Source organism: Engystomops pustulosus, chromosome 5, assembly GCF_040894005.1.
Source record: "Engystomops pustulosus chromosome 5, aEngPut4.maternal, whole genome shotgun sequence".
Lineage (NCBI taxonomy): Eukaryota > Metazoa > Chordata > Amphibia > Anura > Leptodactylidae > Engystomops > Engystomops pustulosus.
In genome coordinates, this window is record NC_092415.1 from 192,770,388 (window position 1) to 192,795,224 (window position 24,837).

The following is a 24,837-nucleotide window of genomic DNA, read 5'->3' on the forward strand; positions in this document are numbered from 1 at the left end:
TGGCATCCACAGCTGGGAAGGATTTATAGCTTACAGAAAGGTGTAATGTCACCTATTTTGTTTTTTATCTTAGTAGGGTCCAAAATTCTCAGTTTTTTTTTTTTTTAAAGGGGCGATCCAGTAAATTAAAAAAATGTACAATTCTATGATCTAAAATGAGTTAAAATAATAAAGCAGTACATAGCGCTCACTGCTACCCAACGATCAATGTGGTTGACCTCCGAGGGTGTGTCCCAACAAAACAGGAAACGCTGTTCAGCCAATCACTGGTTAAGAAGATATTTCCCTTGAGTTGTGATTGGTTGAGAAGTTCAGGAAGTTTAGTGCAACGGGGACTGAGGGTGTTAGTAACAGAACAACGGTGAAGAGGTAGGTAAGTTATTTTACTACCGGCCCCTGTAGTTATGACTTTATTTTACTACTATATGATGCAACTTATACCCCTCTGATGCCATGTAAAGGTTCAATTCCATATGTATGATCAATTGTTTTAACATATTCAATAATTCTTCTAAAAAAAAAACAACTTTCCCTGTTTTTCATTTAGAAATAAAAAAATCTATATTAAAGGGAAAAGGTGGGACTTAAAAAACAACATTTTACAGGGATAGCAGGCTAATAGATAGTATAAGCATATACTGGACAGTGTCAATGTGAGAAAAGCGGCCATTTTTAGACTCTCTTAGTTTGTGTTATTAAGTTTCTTAATCTTAAACTTCAGTTTCAGGTCAATGGCTTCATAAGCTCCACCCCTGCTTAAGTTCTTATGCAGGCAGAGAGCTTTGTGCTCCTCTTTGTGTTTGTGACGTAAAGAAGGAAACTGGTGTCAGACCTCTGGTGTCAGACCCCTTCTACTGACAAAAGACCTTTGGTGTCAAACCCCTTCTATCAAAAAAGACCTCTGGTGTCAGACCCCTTCTACCGACAATGACCTAAAGTGTCAGACCCCCTTCTACCAACAAAGACCTCTGGTGTTAGACCCCTTCTACCGACAAACACCTCTGGTGTCAGACCCCTTCTACTGACAAAGACCTCTGGTGTCAAACCCCTTCTACCGACAAAGACCTCTGGTGTCAGACCCCTTCTACCGGCAAAGACCTCTGGTGTCAGACCGCTTCTACCAACAAACACCTCGCGGAGTCAGACCCCTTCTACCAACAAAGACCTCTGGTGTCAGATCCTTCTACCAACATGGACCTCCAATGTTAGTCCCTTTCTACTGACAAAGAGTTGGGGTGGTGGGTTCATTGCCTGTGAATGAACGTTAAAGGGGACACCCCTATAGGCAGAGAGCTTTGTGCTCCTCTTTGTGTTTGTGACTTAAAGAAGGAAACTGGTGTCAGACCTCTGGTGTCAGACCCCTTCTACTGACAAAAGACCTTTGGTGTCAAACCCCTTCTATCAAAAAAGACCTCGGGTATGAGACCCCTTCTACCGACAATGACCTAAAGTGTCAGACCCCCTTCTACCAACAAAGACCTCTGGTGTCAGACCCCTTCTACCGACAACAACCTCTAGTGTCCCACCCCTTCTACTGTCAAAGACCTCTGCTGTCAGACCCCTTCTACCGACAACAACCTCTAGTGTCAGACCCCTTCTACCGACAAAGACCTCTTGTGTCAGACCCCTTCTACAGACAAAGACCTCTGGTGTCAGACCGCTTCTACCAACAACAACCTCTAGTGTCAGACCCCTTCTACCTACAAAGACCATTGGTGTCAGACCCCTTCTACCGACAAAACCTCTGGTGTCAGACCCCTTCTAGCGACAAACACCTCTGGTGTCAGACCCCTTCTACTGGCAAAGACCTCTGGTGTCAGACCCCTTCTATCAACAAAGACCTCTGGTGTCAGACCCCTTCTACCGACAAAGACCTCTGGTGTCAGACCCCTTCTACCGACAAAGACCTCTGGTGTCAGACCCCTTCTACCGACAACAACCTCTAGTGTCAGACCCCTTCTACCGACAAAGACCTCTGGTGTCAGACCCCTTCTACCAACAACAACCTCTAGTGTCAGACCCCTTCTACCTACAAAGACCATTGGTGTCAGACCCCTTCTACCGACAAAGACCTCTGGTGCCAGACCCCTTCTACCGACAAAGACCATTGGTGTCAGACCCCTTCTACCGACAAAGACCTCTGGTGTCAGACCCCTTCTACTGAAAAAGACCTCTGGTGTCAGACCCCTTCTACCCACAACAACCTCTAGTGTCAGACCCCTTCAACTGACAAAGACCTCTAGTGTCAGACCCCTTCTACCAACAAAGCCTTTGGTGTCAGACCCCTTCTACCGACAAAAACCTCTAGTGTCAGACCCCTTCTACCGACAAAGACCTCTGGTGTCAGACCTCTTCTACCGACAACAACCTCTAGTGTCAGATCCCTTCTACCTACAAAGACCATTGGTGTCAGACCCCTTCTACCGACAAAGACCTCTAGTGTCAGACCCCTTCTACCGACAAAGACCTCTGGTGTCAGACCCCTTCTACTGACAAAGACCTCTGGTGTCAAACCCCTTCTACCGACAAAGACCTCTGGTGTCAGACCCCTTCTATCAACAAAGACCTCTGGTGTCAGACCCCTTCTATCAACAAAGACCTCTGGTGTCAAACCCCTTCTACCGACAAACACCTCTGGTGTCAGACCCCTTCTACCGAGAAACACCTCTGGTGTCAGACCACCTCTACCAACAAACACCTTGGGGAGTCAGACCCCTTCTACCAACAAAGACCTCTGGTGTCAGATCCTTCTACCAACATGGACCTCCAGTGTTAGGAGGTCCCTGACAAAGAGTTGGGGTGGTGGGTTCATTGCCTGTGAATGAACGTTAAAGGGGACACCCCTATAGTGACGCTAACTTAAAGTCAACTCTGAATTATTCCCAAAGAACAACAATGGCAAAATCTATGACGTCAAAACTGTATTACTGACCGTGGATGACTCCTTTAAAAAATAAAAAAATAAAGTATCTAGTTGTATGTTGCAATTGCTTTGAGTTCCAAGATTTATGAACCATACAGTATTATAAAAGATATGAATTTTCAGATGTGACTCGACCACATAGTGTGGGTTTCATTAAGTCTTTGATGTAAGGGGTTGATCGATTGTAAGGGGTTACATAATGGTGGAAGTCCTCCTACAGCCCAGAGCAGCGCACCACCGAAGGCTTACAAGGACCTCTCCACGGGCCCTCATTGATTAAATACCTGCTCCAAAACAGGTCCTTCAGATTTCACTTTTACAAAATCCAGCCTGGAAGGGAATAATGACTCAACATTCATCACATCTGAAACTATTAAAGATGCCTGTAAGGATTTCAGATCTCGGTGACGTTGTGCCCCGAGCCACAAGGAATTTATCTTATTAAAAATCTTTTGCCGGCATAAAATGCGATGAATAATTGAAGTTGTCTTGAGGAGCTACATCTCAGATTGGAAGGTAAGTATTAAAACAAGATGAGGGAGCCTGTTTAGTGATTGACTCCCATGCAGCTTTAAAGTCTGTATCAAATATAAGTAATCTGCCCCGAGGACGTGAATATATAATGTGGTGGAGTCTTCATACCGTTGAGTCGTGGTAAATGTTCCCACAGATCATGTTCAGTCACATAAAAGAAGATCAGATGTGACGCCTTCAGTAAATATATTGATTTTTCTCTTTGTTTTTGGACTCTGACCGGTTTTGCAGTATGGAAGTGGCGGTCTACCGGGCTGTTTGTATACAGTCATGAAGAACCCAACTTTTCTAAAGTTGTACTGTATGTTTTTAGCAAGTTTAATCACTTTTAAGTTATTTAAGTTGTTGATATCGACTGAGATTTGGAAAAATGCTAAATATACCTCACAGTGGGAAATACTCTTAGAAAGGGAAACCTTGCATAATTATTTTTGCATCAGTCATCCTTGGCATGCCAAGATTAAAGGAGGGCAGCTGCGCTTGGCATTCTTAAAGGGGTAGCTCATTTTTCAATAAATCTCTTCCACTAATCAGGTCTCTGCATGTATATGTACCTGTGTTTTTGCCTCCTTTGAGAGTTTCAGCCTTTCCCTGTTCTCAGCATATATACACGGCTTCCTGGCTCTCACTGTTCTAGACCATCCTTATGGCATCTCCCACTATACCTTTCTCTCTCACAGTCCTTCTCACTGACATATACAGGGAGAAGCAGTAGGGTGAGTCATAATCTCATGCTACAGCCCCTCCTATTCATCAGTGCTGAGACATGTAAACAAAGACTCAGAGAGAGTCTGCAGACATCACTAAAGTAAGTAGCAGGATTACTTAATCACTTGATGAACATTCAGTGATTATTATTATGGCAGAAAAGACACATGGGTAACATATGTAAAAGAGTGGCCAACCCGTTTAGGGTTATCAGAAGTAATCAGTTGTGTAGCCAGAATGTTTAGAACTTTAGCACTTTATACATTTGGAAACCTTGCTCTTACCTCCATTGTCCTTTAGATGAAGTGCAATCTTTGTGTCATCTGTAAAACAAAACAATTGGTGTTACCAATACTTTTAGAAAAAAAATCTAAGCTAAAGTCAAGATAGCTGCACTTTATGATTTTAGGGTTGACATATATTATTGTATTTTTTGTGTAGTAAATTTGGGTCTTTTGCTGACCTTGCCACATTTCCAAACCAAGGGTTTGACAAGGGTGGTGAATAGATGAAGCCATCGGCCTTTGGCCAATGTAACATCTTTCAATCAAGAAAAATGGTGTGAAAGCGTGCTACAGTTGACCTCAGGCCCTGCTGGAGAAATTGTTGCGACACCTACAGAAGGCTGAAATGTAGCCACAGTACTTTTTGTACCAATCATAAAAGCCTTTAAAAACTGTGGGAAGCTGTCACCCATGTCCCCACAGGAAAGCATTTCCAAAGTTTTAATAAAAGTTCTGCCATTTTTAGTTAAAGAAATAAATTAGATTGAAGTTTACCTGGCTCCCTGCAAGTTTGTTTCCTGGGTTCCTGGGGCATGTTCTGCCAGAAGCAGAGTCCTTCCTCCCTTTCTATAGAAAATGCTCATCATCCAGCACCTAAAATATAAAACCCCTCCTCCTTCCTTTCACCCTTTGCCCCTTCCCTTCTCTTCTTGCTCTTCTAGGTGACTGCAGCAAGCGAATCTTCCTTTGGACATGTGCAGATACAGTGGAGACAGCCAGCCCAACCTCACTGCTATCTGTGCATGCACCACATTGCGCACCGGATTACTAGGCAGTGAGCAGGTACACAATTCACTACTGAGTTTGAGTACCTATTGGCGCCTCACTGTCTAGCAGCCAGATGTGCAAAGTGCAGATAGGAGTTAAGATGGGCCGTCTTAACATTCCCACTTTTTCTGTGCAAAAGACGGTGCTGACAACACAAGATTCACTTGCTGTGGTCAGCGAGAAGGAAAGAGGAAGGAGCAAAGAGTAAAAGGGAGGAAGGAGCAGGGAGGTTTTTTTTTTTAAAGTTCCAGATGATGAGCATTATCCGGAGGGGGTTTGGGCTCTGCCCCTTTCTGAACGTGCCCGGGGACCCAGTACACATTCTGGCAGGGAGCCAGGTAAACTTCAATCAAATTTCTAATTTTAACTAAAAATGGCAGAACTTTTATAAAAACTGTTTGGGAATATAATGTCTATTGTATGTGGGGACGAGGAGGCGTCTAAAAAAAAGTGCAGAGAAAGTGTCCTTAGAGAAAGGTACGAACCACTGGTTTTATAAAACATTTTGATAAAATTGAGGCATTTGGCTGCCCCCGCCACTTTTAAAAAAGGGGGTGGTGAGGGCAGGGAAGACGCGGAACCATCGTTCTCTAACTTTTGACTTGCTTAAAAATTTGACATTTGAGATGGAAATCCTCTTAGAAGATGGTCTCACGAATGGTTGGACAGTGGACATTTATCTCGGCGTCACGCTGAAGCAGTCCATCACCCGGCTTACCCTCTGTGGGGAGGCTGCTCGGTAAATGCGGTGTGGTCAGTCTTGTCGTTGTGGTATAATGTCGAGATGTTGTCGCGTGTGTCTTGCTCTTATTACGATGTGGAGTTGCCGTAGTCGCTAGGAAGTCTTCACACATCTTCTCTTTGGACTATACAAGGTGTAAAAAAGTTGTTACATAAAGTGAATTCCATACATCGAGACTTTGTCATTTGTACTGCACTAAGCTGCCATAGATATATATTTTAAAATCCATATGATCACTGAACTACACCCAACTTCTAAATGTGGATTCACTTTCATGGTAGAAACTTACGATACTCCTCAAATAAACAGGTTTATCTTATTTTCTTTCCAAATCGTTTCCTTTTTTTTGAGGCAGATCCTTGGGGGTGGAGCATAATCATTGGGTGGAGCTTAAAGTAACATAGAGTTACCATAGTGGGACACAAAACAAATACCCCTGGAGTACCAATACTAGGGTAACAGTGGACAAATCAGTGGACGGGTCTGGTTGCAGTTACCTACATTGTGATTCATTTACAGGACCGTTGAGGGTTCTAGGTCATATGTGGATGCCGAGTACTCACAATGGGGCTTATTTATTAAGGGTCGCGGACGCACTTTCGTCGGATTTTCCCACATTTTCGGCTGTTAAAGGTATTTAGCAGAGAATTGTGTCGCAAGCAATTGGATTTTGGCGCAGCTGCGCCGGCCTCCATGCAACAGAAATCAGGGGCTAGGCCAGCGGACGATCCGACTGATTCAGACTGACCGCAGGCTTTAACTTTCAAATTGTGTCGCAAGACCAAGCACTTACATGCACCGGGAAGAAGAAGGTGAACTCTAGTGGACCTGAGCGGGGAAGCAACACATGCAGGATATCGGGGGCACGATCTTAGTGAAACGCGGCACAGGGCATTATCGTCAGACAATGCACTTTCTCTGAACTCCTCCGGACAGGTAGGTAAATGTGACCCTAAATGTCACTATTTATCTAATTTATTACTTGCGTCGCATAAACAAATGTAATTTTTTACTTAGAATTAAAAAGGCAGTGATTGACCGTATCCTTGTATAATTTATGGGCAATGCCATCATGAAGCCTGATTATGTGGGGGGTTAAAATGTGACATTATCTCGCCTCGCGCTCTTCTTCCATTATCATTCCATTAGTTGTGTACGTTCTGAAGGGTTCACTTTGAGCCTCCTGTACAGAGCGCCGGGTCATAAGCCAATGCTTTTTAGTCTAGTGAAAAAATATACAAAACCTGCCCGGAATACAAAGCGCCTCCACCACGTCTACCTACAACCTACTACCGAGAGCCAAGGAATCATTAATTCGTGCTGTGCCAGTGCCCCCTATTTTAAGTCAAAACTTAGATAATTACACATAATGTAAAGTTAAGTGATAAACCAGGGACATTACTCATAGATCCAGGCACCGGGACTGTGGTAATCTTCTTATATTTCTTATCCATGGCCTCCTTCCTTCTAAAATCAACTTTTTAAATTATGTTAATGACCACAAGTGCTGCAGTGCCTCTTCCCACTGTGTGAGATTACAGTAGTCAGAAGAAGGGGGAAGTGCTGAGGAAGCAGGGGGAGGAGGAGGCTACTGCATGGAAAGGCTTCTTTAATACCCCACCCAGAGCCCTTCTGGCTCATTAGCATAATTTTAAAGGTTGATTGTAGAAGGCAGGAGGCCATGGATTACAAATATATTAAGATGACCACAGTCACGGTGCCTGGATCTATGAGTAAGTGTCCCTGGTTTATCAGGATGGATTTTGATGGTAGATTTCCTTTAAAGGGAATGTATCAGATGTTTTGGCCATATGAGGATGCAGACAGTTTTATGTATCAGCCCCGGAGAGAGGTTTAATACTAATTGTACCTTCTGAAATTACAGACCAAATGAATAAATACAAACCCAACCATGACCATGTAACATTAGATATTTCACTCACCTCTTCAGGGCAGCCATTTTCGACCCAGTCTTGACGATGGCGATCAAACCCACTGGAACATCTAAAAAGTTAGAATAAAACATTCAAAAAGTGGAAAACAATGTATCCTGTAAATGTATAACGTAGTATTTCGGCACTAGCTGACACTCATCTCAATTCTTCAATTCAAGCAGAGATCCGGATGTATAATGTTTGTTATAGATCAGGAAGAGCTGAGCAGATTGTACATAGTGTCCTACCTGCAGGCAGCATGTTATAGAGCAGGAGCTGAGAAGATTGTATATAGTGTCCTATCTGCAGGCAGCATGTTATAGAACAGGAGGAGCTGAGCAGATTGTACATAGTGTCCTGTCTCCAGGCAGCATGTTATAGAGCAGGAGGAGCTGAGCAGATTGTGTATGGTGTACTGTTTGCAGGCAGCATGTTATAGAGCAGGAGGAGCTGAGCAGATTGTCCATATTGTCCAATCTGCAGGCATCATGTTATAGAGCAGGAGGACCTGAGCAGATATATATGGATCTGTTGGGGGAAGATTCAGTAGAAGATTACTTTACTTAATTACATGCTGCCTCGTTCAGGGCTTGTGAGTCCAGTGGGTGGTGGCATCTAATGATTGACAATCTTCTTGAGAACAAGCAATGGTTAAAATAAATGATCAGTCCTACTGAATGATACATGCCCTCAGCTCTACCTGCTCCCTAGTATTAGTGTCCACAGATGTGACAGTGTGTGCGGTACATGTCATACATCTCTAGATCACATACAGATACATATAGCAGCGGGTCAGAGATCTAATAGAGTTCCAGCAATGACAAAAAAATCAAGTGATGACAAAACTGATGTCTGCAATTTATCATCACAAGGTTAGTAACTATGTGTCATAAGACGGAGTGCGGGTCAGATGAGTGTACACAGGGAATGGGCTCCATCTCATGAGGCTCCGCATTTACTATAGATAGCCTAATACTGACAGTGGCTGATGCTGGGTGATAAATATGACACGTCTTTAGACCATCCGGTCCTGGTTTATCCATTTGTAGACTTCTGCAGCTTTTCCCTTTTATGCTACAGCACTCATTCATAGCAAAAGTGAGGGAATGTAGATCAGTTCAAATTTGTATTACAGACATAGTCAATATTCACTAGATCTTTGATTTTAGAGGGCTATAACTTTGGATCCCTGGTACCTAGAATCTCGTTGATATCTGGTTAATCTCCCTGATAAATTCTACAGCAGACACTAGTGAGGAAATGTAGATATGTTCAGTTGGGAGCTATCACAGCACAGCAGTGTGAGGACAATCCCTCAAGTGCTCATTTTTCACAGTCCTGCTGCTACACACAAAAGTATGGTTACACAGATCTACCTGGATAATATCTAACACTGTATGCAGCTAGGTATGGTCAAAACTGCCGACATTTCTACTTTATCTACTATGCTCAGAAGATTCGAGTTATGATGGCAGGTAAAGAAAACTACATTGATTCAGTCTAGAGACGGGAAATCATATATCATATAGCTGGTATAAATCCCAATGCAATAAATTATTTATTCAATGGAATAAAATTCAAGGGGTTACTGCTTACAGCTAAGGAAAATACATGAAATTTAATAGCAATTCTGCAATGTCTGGTCTATAGAATCTGAATTTCATGATGACAGGAAGTGTGGCTGGCTTTATATAAGGATTCTATATCTTCCTTATCAGCTGCAACTTTGAGGGCTAAATATAGTATTATAATATACTGATCCAGGGATTTGTCCAATGGCCTGCTGGGGGTCAGGAATATTTTTCTAGCAGGTTTATGGCAAATTGAGTCTCTGCCATTGACAGAGAGATTATCTCCTCCTTCTCCCTGCACAATGACCTCTATATAGATAACACTGACCCATCATTACATCACTACTGACAATAGATGATGTCACAGCTTATCTCCTCCACCTCCCTGTACAATGACCTCTATATAGATAACACTGACCCATCATTACATCACTACTGACAGTAGATGATGTCACAGCTTATCTCCTCCTCCTCCCTGTACAATGACCTCTATATAGATAACACTGACCCATCATTACATCACTACTGACAATAGATGATGTCACAGCTTATCTCCTCCCCCCTGTACAATTACCTCTATATAGATATCACTGACCCATCATTACATCACTACTGACAATAGATGATGTCACAGCTTATCTCCTCCTCCTCCCTGTACAATGACCACTATATATATAACACTGACCCATCATTACATCACTACAGACAATAGATGATGTCACAGCTTATCTTCTCCCCCTCCCTGTACAATGACCTCTATATAGATAACACTGACTCATCATTACATCACTACTGATAATAGATGATGTCACAGCTTATCTCCTCCCCCTCCTGTACAATGACATCTATATAGATAACACTGATCCATCATTACATCACTACTGACAATAGATGATGTCAAAGCATATCTCCTCCCCCTCCCTGTACAATGACCTCTATATAGATAACACTGACCCATCATTACATCACTACTGACAATAGATGATGTCACAGCTTATCTCCTCCCCCCTGTACAATTACCTCTATATAGATATCACTGACCCATCATTACATCACTACTGACAATAGATGATGTCACAGCTTATCTCCTCCTCCTCCCTGTACAATGACCACTATATATATAACACTGACCCATCATTACATCACTACTGACAATAGAGGATGTCACAGCTTATCTCCTCCCCCTCCTGTACAAAGACCTCTATATAGATAACACTGACACATCATTACATCACTACTGACAATAGATGATGTCACAGCTTATCTTCTCCCCCTCCCTGTACAATGACATCTATATAGATAACACTGATCCATCATTACATCACTAGTGACAATAGATGATGTCAAAGCTTATCTCCTCCCCTCCCTGTACAATGACCTCTATATAGATAGCACTAACCCATCATTACATCACTACTGACAATAGATGATGTCACAGCTTATCTCCTCCCCCTTCCTGTACAATGACCTCTATATAGATAACACTGACCCATCATTACATCACTACTGACAATAGATGATGTCACAGCTTATCTCCTCCTCTCCCTGTACAATGACCTCTATATAGATAACACTGAACGATCATAACATCACTACTGACAATAGATGATGTCACAGCTTATCTCCTCCCCCTCCTTGTACAATGACCTCAATATAGATAATACTGACCCATCATTACATCACTACTGACAATAGATGATGTCACAGCTTATCTCCTCCCCCTCCCTGTACAATAACCTCTATATAGATAACACTGACCCATCATTACATCACTACTGACAATAGATGATGTCACAGGTTATCTCCTCCCCCTCCTTGTACAATGACCACTATATGGTTAACACTGACCCATCATTACATCACTACTGGCAATAGATGATGTCACAGCTTATCTCCGCCCTCTCCTTGTACAATGACCTCTGTATAGATAACACTGACCCATCATTACATCACTACTGACAATAGATGATGTCACAGCTTATCCCCTCCCCCTTCCTGTACAATGACCTCTATATAGATATCACTGACCCAACATTACATCACTGACAATAGATGATGTCACAGCTTATCTCCTCCCCCTCCCTGTACAATGACCTCTATATAGATATCACTGATCCATCATTACATCACTACTGACAATAGATGATGTCACAGCTTATCTCCTCCTCCTCCCTGTACAATGACCTCTATATAGATAACACTGACCCATCATTACATTACTACTGACAATAGATGATGTCACAGCTTATCCCCTCCCCCTCCCTGTACAATGACCTCTATATAGATATCACTGACCCATCATTACATCACTACTGACAATAGATGTCACAGCTTATCTCCTCCCCCTCCCTGTACAATGACCTCTATATAGATAACACTGATCCATCATTACATCACTACTGACAATAGATGATGTCACAGCTTATCTCCTCCCCCTCCCTGTACAATGACCTCTATATAGATAACACTGACCCATCATTACATCACTACTGACAATAGATGATGTCACAGCTTATCTCCTCCTCCTCCCTGTACAATGTCCTCTATATAGATAACACTGACCCATCATTACATCACTACTGACAATAGATGATGTCATAGCTTATCTCCTCCCCCTCCCTGTACAATGTCCTCTATATAGATAACACTGACCCATCATTACATCACTACTGATAATAGATGATGTCACAGCTTATCTCCTCCCCTCCCTGTACAATGACCTCTATATAGATAACACTGACCAATCATTACATCACTACTGACAATAGATGTCACAGCTTATCTCCTCCTCCTCCCTGTACAATGTCCTCTATATAGATAACACTGACCCATCATTACATCACTACTGATAATAGATGATGTCACAGCTTATCTCCTCCTCCTCCCTGTACAATGTCCTCTATATAGATAACACTGACCCATCATTACATCACTACTGACAATAGATGATGTCATAGCTTATCTCCTCCCCCTCCCTGTACAATGTCCTCTATATAGATAACACTGACCCATCATTACATCACTACTGATAATAGATGATGTCACAGCTTATCTCCTCCCCTCCCTGTACAATGACCTCTATATAGATAACACTGACCAATCATTACATCACTACTGACAATAGATGTCACAGCTTATCTCCTCCTCCTCCCTGTACAATGTCCTCTATATAGATAACACTGACCCATCATTACATCACTACTGATAATAGATGATGTCACAGCTTATCTCCTCCCCTCCCTGTACAATGACCTCTATATAGATAACACTGACCCATCATTACATCACTACTGACAATAGATGTCACAGCTTATCTCCTCCTCCTCCCCGTACAATGACTTTCCATTTTATAAGTAAAAACCTACTATAATTGCATTTCTATTGCTGATAGGTTACCAGTGTTTGGTCCCTGGCCTCTCTGCCTTCTGCTATAGGATGAGTGTATCCCGCAGTTCTGCAGCGCGGTGTCTGGACCAGTGTTCCTCTAAGGATTCAGACCGAAAAGAAATGAATTTCTGGTAGCTCCGTGGTTCGAGTGTCTGAACACGTGTTCAATCCATAGAATTAACACTTAACTTTCCCCAAAGACGACGCTCGGCACAGATAAACCTTTTCAACAACCCTTTAACGGATACAGTGTAATCTCATTCCTATATATCAGCGTAAAGAGACGACCGTATATACTCCGAAGACGTCTATAGCTCCTAATGACCGGGAACGGTGCAAGCCAATATCTCCCAGGGTGCAATGCAGCAAACCTCAGATAATAAGCAGAAAAATGTCATTCTGCTATGAGGATAATAAAGAAGGGACATTGTCATATTATAGCAGCTGCTGCGGACCCTCTGGAAATGCGTAAGGATCGCCGCAGCAGAGACTTATATGTCTGTATACAGTCGTCTTGTGAATGTTTACTTATATGATGAAGATTAGAAAGAAATATTCACATAGAAGATATTACTACACAGAGGTAGCACTATTGTTAGGGGTGAAGAGTCTTCCATTGTACATATGGCTCAAAGGAAATGCATCCTGATAAACCAGGGACATTACTCATAGATCCAGGCACCGGGACTGTGGGAATCTTCTTATATTTGTTATCCATGGCCTCCTTCCTTCTAAAATCAACTTAAAATTATGGTAATGGAGGGTTATGGGGCGTTACTAGAGCTCCTCTGTGATGTAGCTTCACAGGTTTTTATGCTGTCTCACCTCCTTCCTGCTCCCTCAGCACTTCTCTCTCCCTCTACCTGATGTAATCTCACACAGCTGAAGTCTGTAGCTTCACAGGCTGTTACACTGTGCAGGAACACTCCCCCTCTCCCACTTTGGGAGATTACAGCAGGCAGATGGAAGGGGAAGGGCTGAGGGAGCGTGGGGGAGGGGGAGACCGACTCCTGCACAGTGTAACAGCCTGTGAAACTGCAATACTCCTGTAATGCCCTCAGAGTCATTCTTGCACATTAGCATCATTTTTAAAGTTGATATTAGAAGGAAGGAGGCCATGGATCACAAATATAAGAAGATTACCACAGTCCCGGTGCCTGGATCTATGAGTAATGCCCCTTGTTTATCAGGATGCACTGTGATGGTAGATTTCCTTTGATGACCAATTGCACAATAAGCTATGTCTATGTTTATCAATGATTCATCATTGTAAGTTTAGCCATTAGCTGTGACACTATAAACTATGCTAGAGTATAATGAGACATCACTGTGTTCTAAGCCATACGTCCTTACACAATTATGACATCACTGTGTGCTTAGCTATTAGCTGTGACACTATTGTGACATCACTATTCTCCTTAACAATAAGCTTTTAAACTATTATCACATTACCGTGTGCTTAGCCGTTAACTGTGACATTATTATGACATCACAGTAGTATTAAGCAATAAGGTGTGACACTATTTTGACATCGCTGTGGTTCTTTGCCATAAGCCGTCAATATAGCATCACTGTGTGCTTAGTCATACGCTTTGACATTACAGGCAGTCCCCAGGTTACGTACAAGATAGGGTCCGGAGGTTTGTTCTTAAGTTGAATTTGTATGTAAGTCGAAACTGTATATTCTACAATTGTAGATCCAGACAAAAAACATTTTCCCCCCAGTGACATTTGGAGTTTAAACATTTTTTGCTTTAATGGGACCAAGGATTATCCATAAAGCTTCATTACAGACACCTTACAGCTGATTATTGCAGTCTGGGACTATAGTAAAGCATCCAGAGACTTCACCAGAGGTCACTGGGGGCAGATGGGTCTGTCTGTAACTATGGGTTGTCTGTAAGTCGGGTGTCCTTAAGTAGGGGACCGCCTGTATTAGGAAATAAAATGGTTATGTATTGGACTAGGCTTCTTTGGGCTCATTCTTTTTAAGGGTCCATATTCCATCAAATCATAGGAAATAGACCTTAGTAGCCTTTGAATTGGGCTAAATTGGGGTCAAGTATTGGTTTATAGCCGCAGCTCACAGGTGAATCCTCTGGTAATCTGGTGGGACAGTCTGACACTGGATTATGCTGGTTTTAACCTGGTTTAAAAGATCAAAATTTCTGCTGATTATGTCCTTATTGGTCAATGTCTAACAACAAGTATCCCCCCGCAGCTGATAAACAGAGAATATCCAAGAAGCAGACAGGGTCTTTTTCTGTTTAATGACCGAACCAAGTTGACGCAGCTTCGCTCTTTATAATATGAAAGGAAGTTGTAGTAACCAGGCCTAACCACTACACAGGAAATGGAGCTGTCTACTTCCTGTTCCATTTCCTGTTTCAGTTACTAAGAACCTCTGATCCCCCATCAATCTTATACAGGCAGTCCCCGCGTTAAGTACAGGATAGATTCTGTAGTTTTGTTCTTAAGTTGAATTTGTATGCAAGTCTGAACTGTATATTGTATAATTGTAACACCATACAGAATTTTTTTGATCTCTGAGACAATTGGATTTTAAAAATGTTGGGTTGTCATAAGAACCAGGATTAACAATAAATCTTGGTTACAGACACCTGTGATAACTGTTATAGCTGATCATTGTAGCCTAGGACTAAAGTACAGTAAATTACCAACATCCAGAGGTCCGTTTGTAACTAGGGGTTGTCTGTAAGTCGGGTGTTCTTAAGTAGGGGACCGCCTGTATTCGGAATCTTTACTTGCCATCAGTATTTTTAGCCCAGAAACCCCCCATACGACTCTTTTGTATGCAGGATTGAATACAGTTTCAGTACCTGGGCCTACTGGTACTATGGTGGCCAATCATAAACAGAAGACATTGGGGGTCATTTATCACATTTTCCTTTTGAATCTCTGCGATTTGTGCCATTTTCTTGCCTCTTCTTTGCACCTTATTTGTTTTTGCAATTCTGGCTCTTTGTCAAATGGATTTCTTTTCAGACTTTTTAGGCGACAATTTTTCAAAGGTGCCAATTGTTGCACAATATCATTGCCTTTCCTGGGAGTGTTTTTGCGCAATCATTTGCGCCCTTTTAGGTGCAAATCAATGTTAAATCAGACGCAAACACCTGGAAGCAGGAAACTGTGAACCCCATCACTGCAAAAAATTGCTCAAATGGGCCAATGCGCCCGAAAAGTAGCTAAAATACAACCAAAAAAACTGCATCAGAGTAAGATAAATTTGCCTCATTATATTTTATCTTATTTCCGCACTAAAGCATAAAAATGTAAATGTTTTCATAAAAAGAATATAAAATAAAATAATATAAAAATAGTCTTTAAAGAGCATAAAATGGAAAACTTCAATTATGGTTCCGCTTATTGCCTTCTTCCCAGTAATTGTCTCTTATAAAAAATCCCACATATCTTCATAAAACCGGTGGTATCTCCACAACATGAAACAAGCGCTCGTATGAAAGCCGCTCTTTATATCCTATGCGCTACAGATGTGAGCGGAATATATCAAAATGGAGATGAGTAGGGGGATCACCACGGGATCACACAAGCCTTTTCATGTCTGCTTCTCTGGATACAGCTTATTTTCATCTCCACGTGACTTGTGTTTGTATAGAGATTTCAAGTCGCACAAAAATACACCTCAAAAAACCCTAAATGCAAATATTCAGTCAAAAAAGGGGGCGATTTCTAAGTCATGTAATGCCAAACTTCTCATAAATCTCTCACATCACTGTACCTGGGGCAGATTTGGTACACAATACACAGTAAAATAAAATACGGTACACACACATCAAAAAAAACTATAAAAACATCCATTTAAAGAAATCAACCACTAAAAAAAATAACAAGAATAGGCTAGAAATAATCCCCTCCGCTCCTCTTCACCTGATCCTGGCGCTGTCCTTCGCTTAGCTTCACACACCGGGATCACCTAGAAAACAAATGTATAATTAGCAGCGCGGAGCGAGGGGACAAGATGTCCGGTGCTCTGGGCTGCCAATTATGCACATCCCCTCCCACCTCTCTCTTGTGTGATGTCACCTCCCTCACTCATGCTCCCTGCATTGGAGAGGGAGGTGCGGGGGCGTGCATAATTAGCAGCCCGAAGTGGCGGACATCTTGTCCCCATGCTCTGTGCTGCTAATTATACGTTTGTTTTCTAAGTGATCCCGGCTTGTAAAGACTACAAGGTCCGGTGAAGATCAAGGTGAAGAGGAGGACAGGTGAGTATTTGTAGCCTATTTTTGTTATTTCCAGTGGTTGATTTCCTTTAAGTACCTATGAAGTCTTGTGCAAAAGTTTTAGGCAGGTGTAAATGCTGAAAAGTAAGAATGCGTTCATACACAGAAGTGTTACAAATGTATTCTGTATCAGGACAACAATCATACAGCCAATCTTCAGTGTAAAGAAGATGAAGTAGGACGGAAGGGATGATTACACCATCATCCAGTCTGTCTGGGTGTCTGATTGTAAGATGCTACCACATTCCTTTTTGTGCCATCCCTTGCCATCCTCTTGCTGGAACTTGGCTTTCTGACCCATCCCTAACCCATCCTCTTGCTGGCATTTGACTTTCTGTGCCATCCCTAGCCCATCCTTTTGCTGGTGGTTGGCTTTCTGTGCCATCCTTAACCCATCCCCTTGCTATAATGTGCCCCGATAAGGATTGGAGGGGCTTGAAGCAGTGATGGAGACAGTACCTGAGGAAGAAAGTTGTTCCTATTACCCGGAAGTACATATAGGAGACATGGCTTGAAAAATTCGGCTGCATAAACAGGGATTATTAAAAGCTACAGATCATTAGGAATTTGACCACTAGGAGACCAAGGGACTCATTTATCATTTATCAAGTGCACCAGCGCATGATGGTACCCCCGTTCCCGGAAGCTGGCCTCCTGATAAATCCCAGTGGGAAGTTACGATGCTCTGCTCCGGCAGGGCAGTTCTACGTCAGGTTTAGAGGGAATGTACATGTGCAGGGCATGAACTCCCCGCACCGGCCAACTGATCGGCCAGGAACAACCCCCGCTTTCTGGTAATGGCGTAATGAGGAAAATAGGTGCAATCCATGCTTGTGCGCCAGCAATTCCGCCTATTTCAGTTCTTGTAAAATTTCAGGCATACTAGCCCTGATAAATGTGCCACCATTGGGAAGAAAGTGGAAGAATGCTGGATATAAAGTACCTTTGATGACCAGTGATTTGAGAAAGCGCCGGTGGGCACGAGCGGCTCGTCACTTCGCTCTGTACCTCGCGATGTGCTGCATCTTTCAATAAAGGAAACGTTTGCTGGTGGTGCCTTCTCCTTCTGGATCGTCATATTTGGACTTTATTCAGAGCTGAGCACCACCATAACATACGTTACAACTGGGACCCATTTCTCTGTTTGTTGTGCTATTTGCATTCGGACATTGGGATACAAGGTTGATAGTTCCAGTGCGTTTTTCTTCCTCTTTCACTCGATATTGATAAAGTACGTTTGAGTTTGGGAGTACATCCATTTCAGAACAGTGCTTGGCACAGGGCCATATGAGTGAATGGAGCACTTTTCTATGCATGCTTTTTTTGGTCCCCCTTTCTTCCCAGCGATCGGAGCTCCTATGATCAGTAATCATGGAATACATTAGATTGGTGGAATAACCCCTTTAACATCTCTAGATTCCATAGCGTCTGAGCGAGATCCCATGACCTAATTGAAGAGTAGGTTCCAAACAGGGTAATACCCCCTCCCCCTGAAATATATATTTTGAGGGAACTTGGAAAGAATTATAACGTTAGGACATTGATTTTACATTCCTGAAAAAAACCCTTTAAATTTACTGTTTATTCCTAAAGAAGTTGTTTGGTTTTGGAAAAAATCCTCCGCAAGCTAGAAGCCTCCAGTGCCTCAATTAACAGAATAATTCAGAAAAGAGCTGCGTTCCGACCTTTAGCTTATGATAATGGAGCTTAATTCATCAAAAAGCCAGAAAAGTTATTGCCGAAAATAAGTGTTAAGAAAACCTGCACATCCCCACGTAAACGGGGGAATTATTATGGATGTGTCCACTATTTCTACACTCTGAAGTCCGGGGAGCCGCAGTACGACTGTCACTTTGATAAATGCACAAAATTAATTTTAGAAGAGTTTTCAAGATATGGGTCAGGTTCATTGACCGGATTCTTGTAGAAACTTTCTCCCCTCATAGCTCATCCCGACGGTGGGTTGATACTCTTCTGCTTCCTTATGTTAATCAATTTGATGTTTTACTGTATGTTTTGGTGTAGAGAAAGACGGGGCTTATCGTCTTACTATAAATCACTTCCTCTTCTATAAATCTTTTTGTATGTTCATACACAATCCATACTCGTGATTTATATAAGTATCACAGGGGTTGTCCACTAACAATATGGTGAGACCACCTGTGATCACTCATGTGGGCAACGGTAACTGCTTGTTTTCCCTGCTGCACCATCACAGGAGATAGTGATGGTGGCTCTCAGGTTCGCCTATTTTTGCGCCTGGTTTGTTCTCTTTTTTGGATTTTGATCTTAGTAAATGAGTTTTGGAATTGTCGTGTGTCCGATTCATTTGCTCCAAATTTGTCTCTAATTTTTACCCAACACAGTAGATCTCATGTGTGACCAATAATGAAAGGAGATTGAAAAAAGGTGACAGAACGTTCAGGGCTTTATTTTAGCACATAAAGTCTCAGCTTGTACAATGTCCGGACCACATTGTGCTGTAACTGCAGAGACTAAAAAGAAAAACTTGCTCAAATGAGTCTTTGCCTTTTTTATTATAATGTACATGAAATGGCGTCTGATAATATTCTCAGATCTGTACAATAAGACAATAATCACTCACAGAGATGATCCCATAGACAATGATGAAGTCGTTACTGGAGAAATTTTACATTTTAAAACAGCGCTGAAGTAGTTTCCATGTTGCATAGAGGTTATTTTTCACTTGGGAAGTGAAAAAAACTTTGTTTCCAGTAATAAAAAGGGAGATTTATTTCAACTCCACCTGCTCAGAGTCGGTGTATTTTAGCGACTTTATTTTGCAACTTTTAGGTGCAAATTTGTGATAGATGGTGTGCAAACATCTGTATAGCAGCCACTCACTGGGGTAGACTTACTTACCAGGTCCTGTCGTAATCCCGCGGTGCGTTGTCCAATGAGGATTTGGGTCTGACGCGATTCACGAAGACATGCGCCTGCATCCGGCACTTCTGCGATGAGATCCGCCGGAGATCACGTTCTTCATCCAGGTGCATGTGAGTGCTTGATCTTGCGACTCAAACTTTTTAAAATTCCGCTGTTTTTCCGAATCCGCCAGGTTGTCCAACGGCCCGCCCCCCGATTTCTGGCGTGTGCAAGCCAGCGCAAAGCGGAAATTGTAGGGAAACCAGACGAAAATGCATCCGACTGACCCTTAGTAAATGAGCCCCACTATATCAGATAAGGAGCAGACACTCAAAACCACTAAGTGCCGGACATTTCCTTGCATGCAAAAAAGTCCCAAATTAGAGACAAATTTACTAACTGCACCAAAAAATTGCACAAAAAAACGGTAAAAACAGTCTAAAACACTATGATCAATGTCCCCCATGGAGTATAACACAACTCCTTCCACCTGATATTACACAACTCAGATCTTCTTTCATAGATGACCTCAGGTGTGACCTAATTTTTTTCTCAATTGAAAGGCATAAAAGCATGAGCTTAGAGAAAAAGCAAACTAAAATGTCATGCAGCAGAGAATATACAGAGAATATACACCGGACAACTGATTTATTCACAGTTTATTAAACCTTATAAATAGATATGCCAAATATTTTACTTAACCCTGATATTCTGGTCACTCTAGCAGTGCTAAATGAGTGCAAGCACTCCCAGTGCCCGTCTACTGTTATCTGTAGGGGAGGAGCTTCAATACTGAGCATGAGCAAAAGGTTCATCTCAACTAAAAGTCTACATTGTCAGATTAGGAGCAGGACAGACATTTATAGACATTCCATAATTTCTCCAAATTCTTATGAAAAAAAAACCAACCAACATTGCCGATATCAGTGGTGCAGTGTGTGTACACAAGAAGTAACAATGCTTCTGGTCACAATCCAATTTGTTTTATTAAAGGGGTTGTCCAAGTTCTGAAAAAAAAAAACTAAGGTAGGCCGGGAGGGCGCTGCTTAAAAAAATAAAGTCCTACTTACCTTGCGGTGCCCTCCGGTATGCAGCACTGCTGTGGCTCCGGTCCGGGCGCCATGTAAACAAACATTGCCGCCGGAGCAGCGCTGGATTCAGCTTCCGGCCGGCCGTGGCCGGGTACGCCAATCCGTCCCTATTCACAGCATTGTGAATGCGGGCCGGAAGGTTGTTGGGTCCGGCCGGAAGCTGATACCGGAGGGCACCGGAAGGTAAGTAGGACTTTATTTTTTTAAGCAGCGCCCTCCCGGCCTACCTTAGTTTTTTTTTCAGAACTCGGACAACCCCTTTAATTTTTCAAGCAGCTCTGATCTCTGCAGTGTATATATGTAGTTTGCTGTCTTCTCTGGATACCTAGCTGCTATGACTCACTCGTCCCCCCAGGGGCGTAACTAGGCAAGGCTGGGCCCCATGGCAGATTTCTGGGGCCCCTTCCCTCTTAAAAAATACATATTTGTATGCTCACATATGTGAGTGACAATCACACAGATATAGCCTATACACAGTATACACACACATACAGCACACATACAGTCTACAGGCACCACATATACATACATACAGCATATACACACATACATACAAAACAATTTACAGACATACAGCAAATACCATATGACTGTTTGTTCTGTGTAATGTAATATTATATTTGTATTTGTCCCCTATGATTTGAAAAGCGTTACGGAATATGATGGCGCTATATAAATAAAGATTATTATTAATACACACAAATACAATACCATATACAGACCATATACAATATATACATGCCCAATACACACCTGATACCCCAGATGCCGGGGCCCCCTTATACTGCGGGCCCCATAACAGCTGCTATGGCTGCTACCCCTTTAGTTACACCCCCAGCCCCCCAGCCTCTCTTCTTAAAACACCTAAGTAATCTGACATTTCAGATGCATGTTGTTCTTGCTAACAAGATCGAATTTAGAAGAGTATGGACTCTTATAGGGACACATTTATCATATGCTGGCTCTGAGTGCTCCGGCCTCCTGATAAATCCTGGTGGGGGACTTTTACATCTGGTCCCCGTCTAACTGGCATAGAGGGCAATGAAGCTGTGCACCAGAAATTGCCTTTATATCGCAGATTATATTTATATTCATTATATGGTCACAAATGGTTTTATTTCTCTTCACTTGGCTTAAAAATTTGCCTGGAGCTACAATGATAAAATATACAGTTCCGACTTACATTCAAATCCAACTTAAGAACAAACCTACAGTACCTAACCCAGGGACTGCCTGTATATAATATATATGTGTGTGTCTTATCTCCAACAATTGAAATGAATATTTTATTTATTGAAGGAAAAAAAACCCCAGACAAAATGTATCCACTACAATACATCACATTTCAGATTTTAGCGCATGATTGAGGAGGCATAGATTATTTGGAAAGCTTAAATGATTGATGCCCGGTGAAAAATATGCAATTTGGTGGCAAAGAAGAGGAAAAGCAATCAGAAAGGTGACTGGCATCACACAGAATGTACCTAGTAGTAATAGTTTCCTATGAAGCAATCACCGCAGGACGGCACCGGGTCAGATGTCAGGATTTTCAAAGAAATGGGAAAGAGAAGGGCTCACTTTTATATCAGGAGCAAAAGTCCATAAATTTCACCATAAGACTATGGGGTTAATTTAAAGTGAAGTTCAAGGACTTTCATTTGATAAAGTTTGAAAAGTTTGTGTATGATGATCTATCTATCTCATATCTATCTAAGTAAGGAAATTCCAGAGCAGCACAAAAATGTGGGTGCCAATCAGTCAGACTATTGGGAATGTAGTCCACCATACAGACTTCAGGAACAAGGCAGAACTCCAAAATTCAAGTGAAAAAGCAGGGTGTCTTTATTCCATGTTGCGACGTTTCAAGCATAGCGTTACATGATCGACAATCAAACATATAAAGGCCAACCTTTCATTTCATTGGTTAATGGTTGGGATGTGAACATAATTAAAATGCACAAAAACAACATGAATTTTCCATAGTTGTCAGGATTCAGGGACAGTGGATCCTCTGGACCACAGTAGGAGGTGGTACTAGCTGACACCTGGTACCAGAATCTAAGTGGCACCTGGTCTTCACCAGAGCCCACCGCAAAGCGGGTTGGACTTGCTGCAGCAGGATACCACCAGGTCGTTCCACAGGTGTGATTAGCCCGCGGTGGCAGCCGAGGTCGAGGTACCTTAGCGGAAGACAATCTCGTGGTTGGGTCCAGGAACAGAGTCAGGGTAGGCGGCAGAGATGCAACGTCAAGTCCAATCCAGGGTCAGCAATGGGAGGTCCAGGCAGATGGGAACGGGAACACAGGCACACAGGACATGGGAACACACAAGACACGGGAACCCACAGGAACGCAGGATACACAGGAACACACAGGAATATGTGTGCAGGAATATCGCAGGGGAGCTTTCATAATGGCGTAGGCACACAAAGATTCGGCAAGGTAGGAAGGGAGGTGCCGGATTATAAGGTGAATGTTCAGCCAGCGCACTAATCAGCGGTGCGCTGGCCCTTTAAATCTTCTGCAGCCGACGTGCAAGTGCCCTAGGGGGCAGGGACGCGTGCTCACGGCATTCTGTTGGGGGACGGAAGCCGGGACAGAGTCCGTAGCACGCACCAGAGCGGGGGCACATGGAGGAACGCGGGTGCGCCCACGATCCGAGACGGGGATCGCAGGAGCACCCGTGTCAATAGTCAATTGCATCAACCCATATATTATTATTTAAGAGTGCACCATAAAGGGTTAAGTGTGTATTATACATATTGTGCAACAAACATTCTTTAAAAACATATGTACATCCCGCCTATTGGAGTGTGGACCACACCCTACACCCCCCCCGTCTCTACAACTCATTCATAAATTATTAAAGCAACAATACCTTGAGTGGGGCACCTTTTAACACCTACTGTAATAGTTCATGTATACGAACACCACTTGTGTTGCCGCTCGCTGAGATATTTTGTTTCAAAGGTCGGAGTACAACTTCCCGTAGTGGCTCCAATCAGCTGACTAGGAGGCTAGATCTAGACTGACCTTAAATTCACAATCATTGACCATGTTTCCCCACTACGGAAAGGAGGAAACAGGGAGCTTATTTTGAGAAAAATTGAGTCAAAATGGATACATACTCTAAAAACCTTACAAGCCCAAGGGTTAAATATAGAATACAATTTGGGAAGTATAGTATGATGTATTAATAGTTGGGCATGAGTCCATGCCAACAGATTCTGTATAGTCGCCTAGATCCTAGTTGTGAGGCATTAATATACACATAGGCCCTGGTCAATAATTCATGTAATTAAACTTTCTTGATTTTCTTTGTTTATAGATATAATTCATGAAAAAGAAGCCCCTCATTGGATGGACCGAACCCCCATATACGTCGGGTGATATATGCAACTCTTATCTTTTATATACCTGAACGTGAGCACCTTATAATCACTTCTTTACCTCCAATACAGATTACCCCAATGGTCCGGTAATAAAAGGGACTACTAGCACTCTATACTCGACAGGTATCCCGAGTAGCCGAGGAGGATCGTCTATGTCGTCCCTTTCCTCGGATTTTCAAGGAGCATTGAGCAATGTGGGACTAGTACTCATTTGAGCACGGGGTCTTGCAGCAAATGATTTTGTACCTTTGGTACTATACCCGCGCTAACAGGGGTTATTGTATAATTCGAGGGGCTATATGCCCTATTAAAATATGGTGTTCAACAATGCAAAATATCTAACACACATGTGC

The 24,837-nt window shown here is 42.5% G+C and overlaps 1 protein-coding gene across 1 annotated transcript in view; it reads right to left on the bottom strand.

Moving 5' to 3' along the window:
• Nucleotides 1-24,837, bottom strand: part of PLXDC2 (plexin domain containing 2) — a 282,435-nt gene that overhangs the window by 15,660 nt on the left and 241,938 nt on the right. Inside the window, exons 10-12 of the mRNA XM_072154195.1 lie at nt 7,903-7,963; nt 5,936-6,083; nt 4,450-4,488 (exon numbers count right to left, since the gene is read on the bottom strand). Coding sequence (XP_072010296.1) covers nt 4,450-4,488; nt 5,936-6,083; nt 7,903-7,963 — 248 coding nt within the window. The remainder of the gene's footprint in view (nt 1-4,449; nt 4,489-5,935; nt 6,084-7,902; nt 7,964-24,837) is intronic.